The sequence below is a fragment of the Chlorocebus sabaeus genome, chromosome 21 (genome assembly GCF_047675955.1).
Source record: "Chlorocebus sabaeus isolate Y175 chromosome 21, mChlSab1.0.hap1, whole genome shotgun sequence".
Lineage (NCBI taxonomy): Eukaryota > Metazoa > Chordata > Mammalia > Primates > Cercopithecidae > Chlorocebus > Chlorocebus sabaeus.
This window is the reverse complement of record NC_132924.1, coordinates 22,279,074-22,298,988: the sequence shown is the minus strand read 5'-3', so window position 1 is coordinate 22,298,988 and position 19,915 is coordinate 22,279,074. Positions and strand designations below refer to the sequence as shown.

Below are 19,915 nucleotides of genomic sequence, written 5' to 3'. Positions count from 1 at the left end.
CGAAATCTAAATCTGTAGCCTGGGAAGCCACCTCTTCTTCCTCAGCTTTATCCCAAGCAGTCTCTGCCAATCTTATCATTAAGAACTTTTCTTCCCCCCATCTCTCAGCTGGTTTATTTCACTATTTACTATTTACACTATTTCCGTTAGATTCTCTACCTTCTAAGTGGTTCCTCAAATAAGGCAAGGTTCTCTATCTTTCATTGGCCTTTTAAACCCTAGTTTCATCTGTTCCAACTATGTGTTCAAAATTATCTCTGGGGGAAAAGATGGAGAAATTGGCCTCTTTTTCTACAATCTGCTAAAAACCTTTTCTGTCAGCAAAGCCAGTTGTAAATTGCCAAAAAGGTGATGAATTAGTCAGAAATCATTAACATTTAATATAAAGTAGCTCTCACTCTCACCTTGAATTTCAAAGGTGAGTGCGGGTGATAGACTACAGCTGTGACACAAAATTGCAGCTCTAGATCAGGAGTAGGACAGTTTTGATCCAGGAGGAGAAAGACCTAACCAAGAAATAGCAAATAAGATGCAGGAATGGTGCCACTCCTAACCCCTTGCTCACAGCAGATATCAGTAATCCATGTCCACAGTCTTTCTCACAGGCCCAGGCACACCTCAGGAGCCTTCTCACGCAGCATCTGTCGGCCCCGGAACGAAAACTTGTTCCTACTGCAGCAACATGTGGTCAGTCCTCTGCTAGTCTAACCACCACCACTGTCCCCTTCACTGCAGGATTGGAGATTAGCAACTGGAAAAACCAGCCAGCTTCTTGGGGATGTACCTTGCAAATCCAACAAAGTACACCCCAACCAACATGTCAGCTACAACAGCATCCCGAAGAGCAGGCTCCCTTAACCAGTACACATATGTGCACCTCTCTCGTATGTGCACGCTGAGAGAACACATGAGCACAGCTGAAAAGAGCGATGCGGGAACCATCTCAAATACCCAAGTCACGGCAGGCACCAACGGACCTGTCCCTCTTGTTCAAGGCATGTGCCAGTGGTCTGTCCTAGTCCCAGGAATACCCAGAAAACTGATGGTGAACCCGGTCATAAATACCATGGAAATGGTAGAAATAAATGAATGACTTTATTTCTTGGCATTGGCTCCAGTTGAGACATCATGAGAACATGCAATCAAGCTAACAAGTTGGGCAAATTGACAGGAGATGCACAAGTGTGAGTCCCAGATGTAAAAGCTGTGATTCTGAGGCTCGCAGATCATAAAATCCCCTGAGTCAAAAAGTTAAAAGCTCAAGAGGCATAAGGATAGTGGTCTTCAATATTTTCTTTAAATATTACCCTTTACATTGAAGAAATATAATATGAACAACCACTAAAAAAATAAAGGATTTCTGTCATACAGTAGAGAAGTTTCTCAATTTATTTTTTCATGTGATTTATGACAAATGTTTGATCTCACAAGAGCATAGTTCTGATGGTAAAATATGTCATAAATTACAGGAACAGAGAGCTCCCTAACTCATACTCAGAAAGAAGTCCACTTCCATGAAGTAAAGTATAGGACTGTCAGACCAGATGACCTGGAATGATTTGTTTTAATTTAATAAAAGTAATGACATCTTTAATTTGATTTTCACCTCTGCCTACCATTAATTAAAAGAGCCTGAATCTAAGAATGTAGTATCCAACACACTGATGATGATTCATTCCAATGATGAGAGAAGAACGTGCAAAGGATCATCTGAAATACAAACAGTATTTTTTTTTTTACATACACCAGTATTTGACAGCCCTAAATTTAACTTCCACTGTATTACATCAGAAATCCTTGGTGAGCAACACCAGAAAATAAAAGTCAGAAGAAAACCAGATGAAGGTTGGGCATGGTGCCTCATGCCTATAATCCCAGTACTTTGGGAGGGCGAGGCAGGTAGATCTCCTGAATTCAGGAGTTCGAGACCACCCTGGGCAACATGGTGAAACCCCATCTCTACTAAAATACAAAAAGTTAGCTGTGTGTGGTGGTGCACGCCTGTAGTCCCAGCTGCTTGGGAGGCTGAGGCACGAGAATCTCTTGAGCCTGGGGGGGCAGACGTTGCAGTGACCCGAGATCGCACCACTGCACTCCAGGTTGGGTTACAGTGTGAGACTGTCTCAAACAAACAACCAACCAGATGAAAATAAGAGAGTGATGAGAATCTTTGTGTGCATGAAAAAAAATTACTTAATACAAAAATACTTAGTGGAGCTCAAAAGCAACCTTTTGCTTCCTCTAAGGGATTCTACAGCTGCTGTGGCATATGGTGAACACCTCCCATAGTCAGGGTCACTCCAGAGGCCCTGGTTTTCTTTCCCTGATTGCCCCGTACCTATGAATTAGTAGTTTCTTCTTAAGCCACACAGACATTATTTTTGTGTAGATTTATTCTCCTTTTGACTAAATCCGGACAAAAGTTAACAGGACTTTTTAGTATCATTAAGGCGGAGAGAGACAAATGAAAGGAAAAAAATCTGCAACTTGCAAAATCAAAGCATTAAGATTTTTCAAAAGTTAAATACCATAGCTGTAATACTTGGAGACTACCATCCATGAAGGCACAAAGTTTTTCCTCAAAAAGTAATCTTGGTACTAACAGAAAACCAATGAGAGATAGCATATTCAAATTAGCTCTCTTAAAATGCCATGCAATTATCAAAATCCATCCATTATTTTTCAAGTAAATACAAAAATGTATTCACTTACTAATTTTCAAAAAAAATCAGTGTTCCTTCCTAGCCCTGGCCTGAATCACTGATTCTTAGTTTTTTCTCAAGCCACCCAGAATGAGATAGAAATGAGGCATTCCCACCCACCAGGTATCTAAAATAGACTAAGGGTTTGCCTAGGTGAGTGAAATGTATATGGGTGGTCCCAACGCAGAGCAGCCCTTTGACCTTCCAGCCATGTATCTGGATAGCTCACTTCTCTGGTCTCACTCCCTGCCAAGTTCGGCTGACACAGTTCATTCGTACTTTCTGTGCATTCTGTGCCCCTGGCCTGGAACCTCTTCCCACCTTCCCTGTCTGACAAGCTCCTGCTTATGCATCCTCTGGGATCTGGATCCACTCTCCCTCCTCTGCCCTGAATCCCTCCCTCCTCTGTAAAGCCTCTCGGAATGCTCTCTGTGAAGCATTTCTCCTTCATCTCTGCTCCTTGTCCCACCTTCACCCACTCCATTCATTTTTGTCAAACTCTATCATCATTAGGAGTTTACATTTGAAAAGTAGCGACCAAACTGATTCAGCCTCATCCACACAGTTCACGACCCAGCCCATGGTGGGTGCTCAGTCACTTGTGTTTTGCTTAATTGCTGCCAAATTATCGTATTTCACTGTCTAGGACACCAGCATCCTAGCCATGCTTCCAGAGAAGCCCAGCTCCGGCCCTTCTATGTCTTTCCAATTCTGTGACTTCTGCCACTTCCCAGTATGTTCCAAATTTGTGCCTACCAGAGGCTTGGGAAGTCCTTCCATGCAGCACTGTCTTCTCTGTTTATTTCTTTTCTGAATGTCAACCCCTTCCTCTCTCCATGCTCTCCCACCTCATTATCTCAATTGCATGTAATCCCTCATTTGCAGCTCTGCACTGAACTCTAACTTCCATTCCATCATTTGTACCTGCTGAGCTTTCATTGCACGTTCCAAGCTTGTTTCGTGACTGCTTTGGCCTTCTCTGCCTATGTTGAGGTATCTCCACTAAATCCTTCTCTCATTCTGACACTCCCCACTTCCTCATGTCTTCATAGTGCCTGGTACGGGATATGCTGCTGTCCTTCTCTATCTTGAGGCCATTGGTGTTTCTGCCATACTTACTCCCCTGCTGATAGGTGGTGCATGTACTGGACCCTCACATGTGGGGCTCTTCTTCCTACTTGCATTAAAGAGATGTTTCACTGTCATAGAATAAAGCAGGAAGCAAAACCCAGTAAGTCTCCTAAGCCCTGCCAAAAGGATAACTTCCTCCTCTTTTCAAATTTTCCACAAAGATAGCTAAAATCTCCTTTGTATCATATTCCAGGTCCTCCAAATGTTTTAAGGTAGACCATCCTGATGTCAACCCTAAATTTCTCAGCAAATTTAATTTGTGCTCTTGTCCACAGTAGAATGAATTCCTCAGTAAGGCTCAGGCATTCATTATACCCTCCTAGTTAATCAAAGTTCTTATTATGTCTGGGCTCTGGCTTCTTTTGTCTAGACATAGCAGATCCACGTGCTTTAACTCTTTTTCCAAGAGAAGCTCCTTCCAAAATCTGTGTAGTCCTCCAACCCACAGTAGCAGCATCACCTGAAAACTTGTTAGATATGCAAATTCTTGAGCCCCAACCCAGGCTTACTAAATCAGAAAGTCAGGGTGGAGCCCAGGGATTTGTGCTCTAACAGACCTCCAGGTGATTCTGATGCAACTAAATCTTGAGAAGCACTGATTTAATTTCTCTTCAAGCTATTCCAAGGTACACATTCCTCAAAAAAATGCCAACTAGGGCAGGCAGGGAGGGCAAGTAGCAATGCCCTCCCCACATACTCTGGCTTCTGTGAGGCCCCTCTGGGTTGTATTCACTGCCTCCATTGCAGCACAGGGAGGGTTCAGCCTGGGGTTCACTATGGCTCTCTGACATCTTTGTAGAAGGCCAGCCCTCCTTCATTTTGCCTTTGCAGATTTAGAGAGATTTTTCCTCCCCAAGTGAGTTTCTCTATATTTAATCCCATTTGAATTTTCTGTTTATATGCATTCACTTTTCCAACTTGCCTAGTACATTCTGCATTTTATTCCACCTTCCAAGACACTTGCCACCCCACTTATTTTAATATCAATCACACATTTAATTAGAAGATGATTTATTCCAGAAACTAAAATATTATTATTAAAACCGCGAAACACATAGAAGATACCTGGGAATCAGTGGTACAGAAAATCAAGAAAGCCTTTACAGTGTGCTGTTATTTCAATCTATTTTTGGTGAATATATTAAACACCCTGGCAGTGCCAACCAATAAAAACAAACCAAGAGAGCAAGCCTGTGAGAGCCAACAGGACGTAGAAAGCTTTTCAGACGCTGCATCCTGTGCTCCGTTTGTCATTCTGTGTGTGGGATGGACACCTAGTCCTCCTCCTCTGGAAAAGGCACAGCCACAGGCTCACATGAGCTGTTCCTTTTTTCTTCTTGCAGATTCTCCATGCTCTCAGCCTATTTACAACTGGCTCACAGCTCAAAAAAAGGCAAGAAAGTGATTACGTAAACTTAGACGGACAGAAACTCAAGCTCCTTTAGGCAGTCTACTAACAGTATGGTGAATAAACAGAAAAGACGATCATATAAACAGGATACAATACTGAGAAGAGTAAGTTTGGGGGTAGTACAGATAACCAGAATTAATTATATCAAGCAAAGAACAATCTGTAGGCAACTGCATCTGAGATGTGTCCCCAGACTGCACTAAAATCATAACATTATTTTTGGATAATCTTCTAGCCACTTGAGAGAACCATGTTTTCTTTCAAATATGACATTTTAAATAGGGAACTGCAGGCAATAATTCTTAAACCAGAAAAATATTTGAAATTTTATATTAGGAAAAAAAAACCACATTGATAGATCATGATGATCTACACTATGGCTGATCAACTTGAAAGTGTAGCTCACCGTGATCTATCAGTTTGAACATACCTCATTTGGTCCCACGCTTCCCAGCTAGTGCTCCCTGCTGTTTCCCTGACCTGTAACTGCTCATCTCCAATGATCGGGGAGTTGAGAGGCAGCGGGGCATAGTGGAAGGAGTGCTGGCTCTTGAGTCAGACTTACCTGGATTCAAAGCTTACTTGTACCAGCTGTGTAATCCCAAGTAAGTAATTTCATCTTTTTAAGTCTCTTTTCCTCTTCTGTAATGGTATCACCAATACCTAAAAAGGAGGACTATTGCCAGGATTTTAAATAATAGATACAAAAACAGGTAAGAAGTATCCAGTAAACATTACCCATATATTTGGCCTTTCAAAAATAAGACAATGTAATAAAACATCTGCCTTTATAGAAGCATCTAAGTTTCCCTTTCCCTCCAGGAAGGAAAAGAAACTTTTTTTTCTGCTTCTGATTATTCCCTAACTCCCCGCATTTTCTTTTGGTAAACTATTCCAACTTTTGTGTCCAGTTACGTCCTAGTATTTAAGTGTCTATTTCTTTTGCCAATAGTTATGCAATACAAGTATACACGATTTTTACATTAAGTCAGTGTCCAAAACAACAACATAATTAAATCAGATTAAATAACATATTCCTAATGCTGCTTATTTAACATATATTAATTTTTTATATTGAACCCCAGAGCTGTTTCATAAACTAGCTCAAATCTCTGCTTTGTCTTTTCTTATTTGATAAATATATTTAAGCATAAAATTTCTAAAGATTAATACACTAAAAACATTAAACTAAGAATTCCAATGACATAGTGCTATATTTCATAGTTTACCTGAAAGAATTACAGTTTTAGAGATGGAAGGTCATAGAAGTGGTACCTCTGAAGTCCTGTTTTTCTAAGGAAAGACGTTATGAAGGCGAGAGGTCGGTCTCTGGGCTGATTTTGACATATACAATAGGTTATTCTATCTGAGCTTGCAAATGATTCTAGAATTAACAGATACACATTTACACTGGCAATTGGAATGAAATCTGTGGGCTCCATTAAGATGCCACTGCTTATATAATCTTCTCGATCCTTGACAAGTAAGAAATTTGCAGAATTTGTGTTGGTTTTTCTGAACTGTCTGGTTGAACTATAGAGGTAAGTAGGACCCCAGTGTCCTAAAAGAAATGATTATTTACTTTGGAAGAAAAATATCTTTATTAGATTCTTAGACATCTTAGATTCCTTTTGACTCTCCTTTTGACTGTATGGACATGGAACAAGTTCTTAAAATAATTATTTTCTTTTCATCTCAAATTTCTTCTCTTGCCTAGCTTAATGCATAAGCCCTAGCTTGCTCTGGTGACTTTTAAGCAAGATTGCAGCCTAGTAATTTTTTCTTTACTGTGTTGTGTCTGAGGAAGAAATATTTAAATTGGTGTCTTTTCCAGTTCCTTGATGGTTCTTTACCACACCCAGGGCCAATAAAACATTGATGCAATGGTAAAACTGAAGACAATCTCACGATTTAGTAACTCAAAACCGTAAAAAGCTTTTGCCAAGTAACAGTATTTAGAAGGACAACTCAATAGGTTATAGGGGGTAGATTGACATGCAAATATCCATCACATTTTATTAAGCAAATTAAAAATAGATTTAATCTTTAATGTGTGTCCCTACAGTATAAAATTTACTAGATTCAATTGTTGATTATGTGCTCAGCAGTTTGGCTAATTACCTTTGGCAGATGCTTGATGCATATTAATTTGGGATCCCATGTCAATTGTAACTGTCTTTGGTTTGTAATCTAGCCTCTACTTTGCATAGCTGAGCAACAATACAGCTGTTCACTTGAAATGTAACTGCAGGCAATTCTGTAGGAGGCACAAAGTGGTTTCCTGGGAAGATCCCTGCACTATGGGATGGGAGCCTGGATTCTAATGTTCAGCAGCCACACAGGCTGGTTATTTACTTCACGTAATCCTGCCAGGCACATCTGCTGCATAGGAATACCATGTGAGTCGGGGAGCCATTATTATTGCCACAGGGGACCAGAAGGGAAAAGAGCTCCTTAAGAACATTTGCGGATGTTCTAACTAACTAACAATTGTTTGAAGGAAAAATATTAATTTGATAAAAACACTTTAGAGAATTAGAAAGCATGATGATCCTAAGTGTTAGGGAGAATGTGGAGCAAATAGAATTCTGGTACATTGCTGGTGGGAACATAAAATGGTACAACCACTTTGGAAATCAGTTTGGGAGGTTCTAAGAAAGTTAAACATGCATTTACAGTATGATCCAGCAGTTCCACTCCTAGGTATTTACATAAGAGAAACAAAAACACAAGTAGACACACAACCTTGTTCATTAATGTTTATATAACACCTTTATTCATCATGGCCCCAAACTGGAAACAACCCAAATACCCACCAACAGATGAATTCATAAACAACATACCATATTCATATATGTATGGAAGGGAATACTATTCAGCAATAAAAAAAAAAAAACTGAACTACCAAGACATGCAACAAAATGAATGAATCTCAAAAACAGTATGCCAAGCAAAAGAAGTCAGATACAAAAAGAGTACATACTGTATGATTCCATTTCTGGACTCAGACAAATGAATCCAGAGTGACAGAAATCAGGGTAGTGGCTGTCTAGGGCAGGAAGTTGAGGGGAAATTGATGACAAAGGAGAGGAGGGAGCATTGTGGAATGATTAGAAGGTTCTATAACTTGATTGTGGTGGTGGTTTCACATGTGTACACATTTGACAAAACTCATCAAACTCTGTGTTTAAAATGGATTTATTTTATTATGTGTAAATTACATCTCAATAAAGTTGAATGAAAAATGAACACACACACACTGGGAAAGCAGTGACAAATATGAAGTTGAAACACCCCAGGCTGGCTCTTAGGTGCTAACAAGGTGGTAGACCTTCTCAGATTGGTGCCTGTTTGGGGGGTAGCTCTCTCTCCCACCAAAGTTCAGGTCCTGACCTAATTCTACTCACAGCCTGATTCCTTTTTACAAAAGCCTTGCTACACCTCTGTGAGAATGACGATGGATATGAAAGCACTTTGCAAACCAAAAAATGCTACATCCAATCAACAAAGGTGGCTAATGCTGAGGCTCATTGTCTACCTGCTTGGGGTCCTGGCCTGCCCTTATGGCAGCTTTCCAGGAGAAGAAAAAAGAAATGATGGAGAGACATCCCTCCTGGGCCTCCAAGTAGACCTAGAACCTGCAAGCATTTCCCTTCCCTCTCTCCTTTCTCTCCTCAGCTGAGCTCCTCTCACCTCTCAGAACAACAGTCCTTTGATAACCTGTAGAGGAATCATGAATAAATGGATATAAAGACAGCCTTCCTTACCACACACACAATTTTAAAAATTAAATTAATTCTTCCTTGTGGCGTCGTGACTAAGAGCCCGGGTCCCAGGGTCAGACTTCATGTGTCCAGAGACCAGCTCCTCTGCACTTGCTGGCTGAACCTATAAAATCCTTTAGCTTCTCTGTGCCTCAGCTTCCCCGTTTGTGAGAGAGGGGTGGAAATAGTACCCACACCACAGGCTGATAGGAAAATTAGTCAATGTCTTTAATACAGTGGCTGGCACAGAGTTAGAAAGTCACAACTGAGAGCTAGAAATCCCACTGGAAATTTTTGTCCTGACTCCCCATCTTCTCTCTGAATTTTCCTTAGGATATCAGAGAGCATTTTATCAACTCCACGGAAACCCATCCAGACTCTAGAGTCTGTAAGAGGAGGAAGTTCCCACACACACTCAGCCTACATTGGAACTTTTCTAAAAATACCAGTTACATAGGATAAAATGGTGGGGCACAGCCACACCTTTAAGTTTTACTTTCCCAGTCTGAGTTGATGGTGTTATATTTTATCTATACTTATTTGAGAAGCCTGTCAAGTGTGCTGTAATTGTATGAATAGACAGAAAGGTCCAGCCATATGCCAGGGTCGAGAAATGTAGAAAATTAGGTGCTCTAACAAGCCAAGTAGGGAATTAATAATATATTTAGAATTACTAATAAAATGCCTGTCAAGCAAGTGGCAATATGTGCTCTACAAAAAAAAAAAAAAAAAAATGCCTGCCTGCTGTGTAGTGTGTGCACTCTTCCTGAGAAGTATATATTCTTGGAAATAAAATGATTCACCCCCAGATGAAACTTCTGTTCCCAGGCATTTTCCCCCTAATTTTTCATTCATTTGTGTATTTTTTTTTACATCCCCTCATGTAGCTCCACCAACCCTCCCAGACGTCAGTGGGTCAAGCAGCCTCCCAAGGCAACCTTCTGCACCTGGCTCACAGCCAAGCATCCATGTCTCAAAGTCCCGTCCGGCAGGCTTCCTCTTCTTCCTCCTCATCCTCCTCTTCTTCAGCTTTGAGCGTGGGCCAGTTAGTCAGCAGTAAGTATCCTTTCTGGCTCGGTTTAAATCACGGTGGCCTTCTTGTTGCCTATTTGCAATGTCTTCCTTCTTGTCTCTCTCTCACTCTCTCTTGCTCTCTCTTTCTCTCAACGCTGCAGAGGAATTTCCTGGCACTGCTAGGTCAATACAGAGATGAAGTCCGTCCCCAGGACCAGATGGTTCCTTAGGGAAGCAGGCCCCCAAAGCACACTCCCCGGATTAGTGGCTATCAAGGACCGGGTTCCATCTTAAGTGGTTGCTGATGTGCTGAGTCAGTCCTGCCACTTCAGAAGGTAGCAACTGATCAGCTTTCAGGGCATGAGCCACATAGCTCACAACTGAAATAACCAACAACAGGCACTCAGTTGGCAGGTCAAGCTGCTTTTCTGTGTGTTTGAAGTCCCCTGCCGTTCTATTTGTAGGTGTCAGAGGAAATAAAAGAGAGCATGCCTGTGGGCGGGTGGGTGTGTGCATACAATAAGCCACCTCAAGTGGCATGTGGGGGAAGCTGCATGGGCCAGAATCAGATGAGAAATCTCTGAACAACCATTCATAAAATAGGATAAGCCTGCAAGTCTGCCTCCCTAAATAGCCTATATATGTATATATATAGTTATTAGAATGGTATTTGGCCCTAGGGATAGGTAGTGTATTTATCACATGCAAATAACAGCATGTTAAGATGGATGGGATAATGGTCTGATTTAATGTCAGTCACCGTTAATGTAGTTTTGACTTATCTATAAAACTGTGGAACATGTGCATAGATTGCAATTCACCAGGGACCAAAAATCCAGCAGCTATGGATGCCTGCATAGGCATCTGTGCCATAAAATGAGGACATGTGAGGATCTGTGTTTGGTCAAGTGTCATGAATGACCTGTTACAACAGGAACAGTAGGATCTTACATATCATGGGGCAAATCTTAAAGAAAAATGGAGGGTTGCCATGACCTCCCTGACAAGTAATTCTCCTCAAAAAAGAAAAATAATTACATGCATGTATGTCTATATTCAATTATACTGATAATTCAGGCAAGAAAGATGCTTGTGGGTAGGGAAGAAAACGGAATGAGGCATTATGGAAAGATGTTAAAATGCCTGGGTAGGCCGGGCACAGTGGCTCATGCCTGTAACCCCAGCACTTTGGGAGGCCAAGGCGGGCAGATCATGTGAGGTTAGGAGTTCAAGACCGCCCTGACCAATATGATGAAACTGGGTTTCTACTAAAAATACAAAAATTAGCTGGGCATGGTGGCATGCACCTGCAATCCCAGCTACTCGGGACACTGAGACAAGACAATCGCTTGAACCCGGGAGGCGGAGGTTGCAGTGAGCCGAGATTGCGCCATTGCACTCCGGCCTGGGCAACAAGAGCAAAACTCCATCTCAAAAAAAGAAAAAATGCCCAGGTACTTCACCAGACTAACCTGGATGCTGTTGATCTTAAAGATGGGTCAACACCAGAGTTTCAGGATACATATGCATTTTCCATCAGCTATATTTTAGGTTGTTTAGATATACAACCCTCTCCAGAAACTCTAGTCTGACTTGCATAAAGTTAAGGATAAAGCAAATTTAATTATAGTCAGATTTCCCCTAATTAAAAAAAAATTCCTGGGGAAAAGAGTCAAACTTTGTTACAATTCAATATTCTGTATAAGTTTTTGCAAAATACTCCATTTCTAAATGGCAGCAAGGTCATAAATTTAGGATAGGCTGTTAAGCTTTGGTCCTGAAAGAAAAGGAACCAAAGTTTAGCATTTTACAGAGAAGAAATAAGTTAAATATGAAAAAGAAGTACAAACAACCTCCTACTAATACAACGTTTCACACAAGGTAAATAGTTAATATGTGTAAGATGGACAGAAAGATGAATGAGTGGATGGGCAGACAGCAGACAGTCAGATGGATGGAATTAGGTTCTCTCTAGTCCCTTGTCACAGCTGGGCAGTGAAGGATTAGCCTTTTTCAGAAATCAGTAACAGAGATACTTTAATGGGCCAGATGGAACTTCCACTGCACAGTAGCCAGTGGGACATATAAGTTCTAGGTTTATGATGAGTGAACCATATTACATATCCTTGGTATAAAATACATAGACTTAGGAAAGAGAGACTCTTTTACCACATGCAATTGAAGCTGGAAACTTCAAACCCTTATGCAGAGCCTGAATGACACCAAGCTAGCTCCACAGTTGTCTCTGCAGGCCAAGAGAGTCTAACAGTACCACTAGGGTTGCATTATGCCCTAACCCATTGCTGGACTTAGAGTTGCCACAAATTTTGAGCATGTTGTTTAGTTAATTCCCTTCTGTCTCAAAACCCAACTACAGAATGAATAGTACATGGATCATAACCCTCTGGTTCCATAATTTGCTATGATGGCTCACAGGACGCAGAGAAATACATCTACTGGTTTACTATAAAGGATATGATAAAAAATACATATGAACAGCTAGATGAAGAGGTACACAGGGCGAGGTCTGGAAGGATTCCAAATGCAGGAATTTCTGCCCCTTTAGAGTTGGAGTGCACCACTCTCTCAGAATGTGGATGTTTTCACCAACTTGGAAGCTCTCCAAATTCCATACCTTAGTGATTTTTGTGGCAGCTGCATCATGTAGACATGATTGATTATTAACTCAGTCTCCAGCCCCTCTTCTCTCCCTAAAGAGTCGAGGTGGGGCTAAAAGCTTCAAGCTTCTAATCATGGCTTTGTCTTTCTGATGACCTGCCATTATCATGAAGCTATCCAGGAGCCCCTAAGAATCACCTCATTAGAACAAAAGATGCTCCTATCATCCAGGACATTCCAAAGGATTTAGGAACTCCGTGACAGGAAGTGGGGTCAAAGACTAAATATTAGAACAGAATATGCTCCTAGCACCCCTATTTTTTAGGAAATTATAAGAGTCTAAGGAGCTCTGTGCCAGGAACCAAGGATGAAGACCAAGGTGTTGTTTATATATATATATATATATTTCACAATATCACCAAAACTTTGGTCAAAACCATGACCAATGAGTCCTCCATGTCATTGTCAAAGACTGTCATCCTAGTGTTGGCTAACCTGCCATATGCCAGATGAACTAGAATAGGTGGATCATACAAAAGCTTTGCCCACTGCAAGCAAGAGAATGTTGAGTTAATACCTTAGTAATGATACAAGATGTTCATATGCAAAGGACAGCACATCTGGGCTCAGAACTACCAAACATGCATACTTATTAGAAAATCTGCACAGTACTTATTTCTAGCACCTTGCCTTGTGTTAAACCTTGCTCAATCTCCATAATCATCAGAGGTGGATACAGTTTTTATAAGCAGGGTTTTTAGAAAGTCAGAAGAAGAGTCAAACAAGTGACTTGACAAGTGTCCCAATCAGGTTTAAGATTTACAGTGCACTGTTTAGAAATAGGTAGATTTAGGATTTTGATTGCTTGCTGGATTTTTTTCCAGTATACATTTTCTCAACACCTAAGCTTGATCCTTAGACAGCAAATGACTTATAGTTAGTTCTAGAAAAAAACAAAACTATAAAGTGAACTTAAAGTTGCATGCCGATAGCATATAGCACAGTGAAACACCCTGATTCACAATCCATGCCATTTTCTACATCCCAAAGAGGTCACCATATTGCAAAAAGACTGTTCTCCCAAATTGCATTGCAAACTCCCAAATGGCTTCCTATTTCTCAGAAATATGTGGTAAATATGCCCATTATTTGCTGTGAGACTAGCACTAAAAAGCAGACAGCTATTTACATAAGATAGATAATTAATTAATTCATACCTTTAGAAGCTTCTTTAAAGATGTATATTACTCTCATAACAATCCTACAAATCAGGAATCATGGAAAGATGATGTTGATGCATGGTGACCATTCAACCCATTTAGCAGCACCTTACACTGATGCCTGGGCTAAGAGTGGGAAGGAGCTAAATTTAAAAATAATAATAATAAAAAATAAAGCAAAACTCTGTCCTGACTGATGCATCCTGAGCACTCAATTCAGTATGGGCCCAGTGACCGTGCAACCAGATTCTACAAAGCAGGTTTGTTTTCACGCAGTTTGCATTTAGCACCCATAAAAATCTTTTTTACTTTCAGTTCATGCATCCCAGGCTTGATTTTGGAAACATCATCATTGTATTTATGAGTCACTGCCAATTTTCAATGCCATGTTAGCCTAAGTCCCCAGGCCAGTTAATTCCTCTACAAGTTGATCAAAGGGTCAGACTCAGGGTGGACCCTGGCCCTCATTGCTATTATTTTCTGGCCCTGTCTTTAATATATCAGGCTCATGTAATCTGGAGCAAACTTCTATAAAAGATGCCACTTCCTCCGCCCTCCATAGAAGCCCCAGATTGAGTTTCCCTAGAGCTGGTTAAAAGTGCTGGATCCACCTTGTGAGAGATCTGAGGATTTTCCCTGAAGTTCCCATCAAGGTGGCCTTGAGATTCATCCTTAAAATGAACCCAACCTCCCCAGAGCCAGGAGAATAGATGACAGAAAGCCAGATTGACCTATCCCAGGACAGAATGTGAAATTCTGAGCTGAGGCAGCATTCCAGGGAGGACTCTGTTTACCACAGTAACCTCTTATTTCCCCTTTTCAAGCCAAAAAGTATATATTCCTTAAGGAAGGGAAACTATTCTCAGTGAAACAACCTCAAGAGTTTAAGACAGAAACTTTGGTATTCAAAAAAGAGCATTAGTCTTTTGATGAATTCAAAACATCTTACAGACACCATCTAATGAATTCTTCCAAAGTGTGAAGACAAGTCCCACATGTAGTAATCAGGGTAAAGCTATTGTTTATCTAGAAGTGGACTCCTTTTTTGAATGGGAAGATTTTTGTAGTCTCAGAACCCATGGAGCAAAACGGTAACAATAACATTTTGCCATCTGAGTTTTATGGATAAGAACACTAATATAAAGAAATCTGAGTGTTCACCTCCAGCAATCAACAAATTTTGCAGAGAGATGCTACTTTGTCCAATAGACCATCACCCTGTTTAAATTTCATAAGAATTTCTATTTTATCACGGATCTAAGTAGAACCAGGAGAAAATACAAGAGTGGAAACAGTCAGAGGAAGAAAAAGGAATTCAACTTCCTGGTGGAATAACTCTTTCTTGGGGGCCTCATGGAAGATACTGGGCTCAGTAGCCCAGGCTCCCATCCCTCTGAGCTTTAAAGTGAAAGTTTGATAATCCACACAACACCATCAATGCACACAGGCTAAAAGTCCATAGCTTCCTTTTCAACTCTGGTTATTGTCAGTGATCTCACAAAAAGCAGCCTGCACAATCACACATACAGATTCAGTTGATAGTCTCAAGGAACTAGTAAGGACACATAAACAATAGACAGCAGGGGAAGGGACGAAAGATGAGAGGACACATTTATATAAAATGTCAGCCCAAGTCATAAACCTGCCCAATCCTGTGCCACTGTCTGGTGGCAACACAGACCCTGGGACTAGTGTAGACCATGGAAACCCTTCCAGATTAAAGACCTGCCCCTGACATACTGGTTAATTCAACTGAATCTAGCTGATCTAGAGATGGGGCTAATAAAAGCAAAAATTTTACTTTCCCAGCCCGCTGATTCCCAAATCTTGACCACTTGCCATATGTAGTGAGAGTGGGGTAAGGAAAGGGCCAGGGTGGGATGGCTGCTCCGGAGCCCCTGCTCAACAGACCTGTCTGGCCCATCAGTCCTATACAGGTAAGAGCGCAAGTTTTCTGTGTAGTGAAGCCTGCTGAATAATGGTAAAGGATCAGTAGAGACCATGGCACACAGAGGGCACCACACCCAGACTTGGTCGAGCCAGGGCCACAAAGAAGGATTTCTTTCTGTAGTTGTCAGCAGATCGCCTGCATCAGAATCGCTTATGTTACTTGTTAAAAATGCACATTCCTGGACCCAAACCGGTGACTCTTATACCTGCCAAATTAAGAAAATCACAGTCCTAAAAGTGATATTGTTACGTGGAATGTCTCCAGCTTTCCATTTTTTCAGTTTCAAACCTCCATGCTCACACCCTTGCAAGACTGCCAAACCCTTCTTCCCTCTCTCAGAGAGGCCAGACCCCTCTCTCACTGTACCATTCTGTACTCTCTTCTGTAAACCAGGGTTTCTCAGCTTTTTTTTTTTTTTTTTTTTTTTTTTTGAGACAGAGTCTCGCTGTTTCCCAGGTTGGAGTGCAGTGACACGATCTCGGCTCACTGCAAGCTCTGCCTCCCCAGTTCACGCCATTCTCCTGCCTCAGCCTCCCGAATAGCAGGGACTACAGGCACCTGCCACCACGCCAGGCTAATTTTTTGTATTTTTTAGTAGAGACAGGGTTTCACTGTGTTAGCCAGGATGGTCTTGATCTCCTGACCTCGTGATCTGCCCGCCTCGGCCTCCCAAAGTGCTGGGATTATGGGCGTGAGCCACCGTGCCCAGCTCTCAGCTATTATTTTATTATCACCCCACTCTCCCTGCAAGGAGCATTTTTAGGTGTTTTGTTTTGTTTGTTTGTTTATCTTAATTGCCCTCCTTCCTCCCCACCCCACCCGTCCATAACATTTTAATATCACAGATATATTGCACATCTGCTCTGTTGATGTACTATGGCCCTTTGGGGGACCACACCATTGTACTAAGACTTGTCCTACCTCCCCCTCAGAACCAATATCAGCCTCATTGGGAACGCATGCTTTAAACGCAGGGTCACAAAACGGGCTAAGCAAGGAGCAGGTTGGAGGCTGGGTGGTGTGAACATGAGGAGGAGCTGAAGGAGCAGCCAGAATCAGCCGCAGCCCACTGGACATTACCAAGTGCAAATCCGGGACAGTCAAATCTTCTAACATTTCAGAAGAATTTGGAAAATGAAGATTTTCCTTTAGAAATAAATGTTTACATGTTAGCAAGTAATTTTTTTAATGTAAACACTAGGAAGGCTGGGTTTTATTTGCACGCTGCTCATGTGCAACTTTTGCTCTGGGGAATTTTTTCACGGGGAAAGGAAAAACGGGCTCGAGACGCTGACTGCCGAAGTGAGCTCCCACAATCCTTAGCGAGCCCGGAAGCAGCTCCAGGCTGATGTGCTCGTGGGGTTTGGGATCCAGAGCGCAGCCTCCACTAGGGATGACCCAAACAAATCTCATTAGCCGAGGATTGCCTGCCTTCTGGGAGTAGTTTTGGGAGAAAAAACAGTATTTCTATTCATCTTAACAATCAAACCAGTTTTATAGTCACTGCCCACCCCTGCCCCGCCCATGCTCATAGATTCTTATTGTGCTACACTGAAATATTCACTACTAGCACGAACTGCTGCTTCACCCTACAAACCTTACAGGTCCCCACGGTGCCCTGCTCCTCCCTGCCTTGCTGCCTGTGTGCACGCTGTCACCGCTGACCAGACTATATGACTCCTCCATTCTCTGAAAGCTGCCCACTGGGGAAGACCTAGATGAATCCTCCCTCCTCTCCTCTCTCCTGTCTCTGCACACCCGGTGTAGATGTCATACCATTAGTTCTCTATTATACTCTGCCTGATATTTTTCTCTAATTGTTTCTTACGCATTAGCATTATATGCCAGTCCCCTATAGACTGTAAACTCCACAGGGGCTGAACTGTTTCTGATATTGCCCCTCCCCCCACTCCAGACTCCCAGAAGTTACTTTTCAAAAATACTTAGACCGATTGCAGGAGTTGTACCACTTTTCAATCTTTCTACAACAAAATTATGAGTAATGACATTCTACAGGACTTTTTTTGTTGTTGTTTTAATGTGACGATTAAAAGACAAACTATGCCTGTTTTGCTGATTCTGTTGACAGAGTCCATTTTCCTCAGGCTGGAGAAGATCCCTCCCCAGTAATAAGAAAATCTGTACATGAAGCTCCAAGCTCCCCACAGATATTAACATCTTTATTTAAAAGTCCTTGAAAATGGGCGTTTGGCATGAAAATGTTCTGGTTTTGTGGGGTATTTTTTGTTTTGTGTCACGACAACTAGCGTTTCCATAGTTCTCAGCCCAGAAGAGTAATATAGTCTGCCAGAGTCCTTGGACAAGTACTCAAATTTACTGAAATTGATGGGTTATTGTGCAGAAGAAGGAAGAGAAAAACTTTTCACCTAAGTCGGAGGAATGAGGTGAAGAACAATAGATTCAGCTCACAGGGAGAATGGCTTCGCTACAGGCAGGATTGAGTAGCACTTTGAAATCTTCCACCATCCCCAACCCATGCTGTCTCCAGCTTGGTGTATGCTTTCATTTATCCAGGGATCAGTAGCCGGGGGGGAAAAGTTTCATTCTCCAGCTGTTGTGTCATTTCCCTTGATAAGTCCTAAATTGACCGCGTTATCCAGCACCAAAGGAGCTTTCCTGTGGTAGGCATTTTTTATTATGTGCCCTTTCAGGGGACAAAGGCGTCTGTGTCAGTAAACTGCTATGGGGGGAAAAAGACAATATCATTCTCCCAGTTTCATAAGCATGCTCTTCTGAGGGACTAATGTGAACGTAAGAAATTAGGCAACATTATTGTCTGTTAGCCTAGCTGTTAGCCTGGCTGCTTTGGCGATCAGGTGAAGGAAAAATACAAAATACTATTTTCTTCAAGAGCAATTTTTAGCATTAAATATGCTAATTAAAACATTTCAAATGGAAACCTTTTCCTTTTCATATTTTTGCACAATATTTGAACATATTTATGGGCAAAATGGAGTCGCATCCCCATAGCAAGTGCCTCCCAGTGCTGGCTGTTATTTGTCAAGCCCTAAGGAATATGCTCTGGCATTGGTGAAGTGGCAGTGTGAACAAGCTGTGGCTTTGTCTGGGACAGAAACATCTCGAAGGATGATTTGTGGAGGTGTAATGAATTGAGGATGGAGTCTTGGGTGTCTCACCTGGGAGACAAAGAGAACATTCTCTGAGGTTGGTTTCCTCACTGCTCTGCTGCTAAAGAGAGCCACTTTCTTATAAACCGTAATAAACAGATATTGCTCGGCTGCGTGTTGACGTATTGATCCTATTTTTAAAAACATCTCCACAGATCCTCAAACGGCAGCGGGTGAGGTGGATGGGGTTAATCTGGAGGAGATCCGAGAATTTGCCAAAGCTTTTAAAATCCGGCGCCTGTCCCTTGGCCTGACCCAGACTCAGGTGGGACAGGCTCTCAGTGCTACAGAGGGGCCCGCGTACAGCCAGTCAGCCATCTGCAGGTAACCCGCGCCTGCATGCTGTCACCTCTTCTGGCCGGCCTGGGCCTCATTTGTCCTCGCGGTTCAGCTTTTCTTCGTCGGGTGGGCAAAGCTGGAGGGGCAGAGAGTGGGAACAAAGTTTGGGGGCAGCTATATGTTGGGATTGGTGATCTTGATGCAAACGATGCTGCTGAAGCAAATTTGGGGGTCCTGGCTTTATAACTCCTGTCAACGCACAAAGAACTTCCAAGGCAGTCTCATTGGAAATACGCTACCCCGGGGTCAGGGGCCTTCCTCCTGGGCCCACACTCCTATGCAGCTGAGAGCCACCGACTTTGTCCGTACATAGGTATTCTGAGCAAATGTTGTAAAGCTGCCATTCCCAATTTGTGTTAACGCCTTCGCTATTTCTGCCCAGAGATGGCTATCAGGATTTTCCAAGAAAACACACATTTAAAAAAAAAAAATTAACTATCTTGTGACCTTGAAGGTTTTAACTTGCCTTCCCAGAAACAGCTTTAAAAGCACGTTTATAAGAAATAAAAAATAAAATAAAAGAAGCAGCAGCTGCTTTAAATGGCTCAGAAAAGGGTAGTGAGAATCTGGCCTAACCTTGTTCATCTCCCCCAAATTAAGTAAATGAATAACAGA

General features: G+C 41.9%; 1 protein-coding gene across 3 annotated transcripts in view; it reads left to right on the top strand.

Moving 5' to 3' along the window:
- The window catches only part of POU6F2 (POU class 6 homeobox 2), a 501,581-nt gene that overhangs the window by 474,411 nt on the left and 7,255 nt on the right, over positions 1-19,915 (top strand). For all 3 annotated transcript variants that reach the window (XM_073008947.1, XM_073008946.1, XM_073008948.1), the window contains 2 exons: positions 9,896-10,064; positions 19,117-19,285. In XM_073008947.1, coding sequence (XP_072865048.1) covers positions 9,896-10,064; positions 19,117-19,285 — 338 coding nt within the window. The remainder of the gene's footprint in view (positions 1-9,895; positions 10,065-19,116; positions 19,286-19,915) is intronic.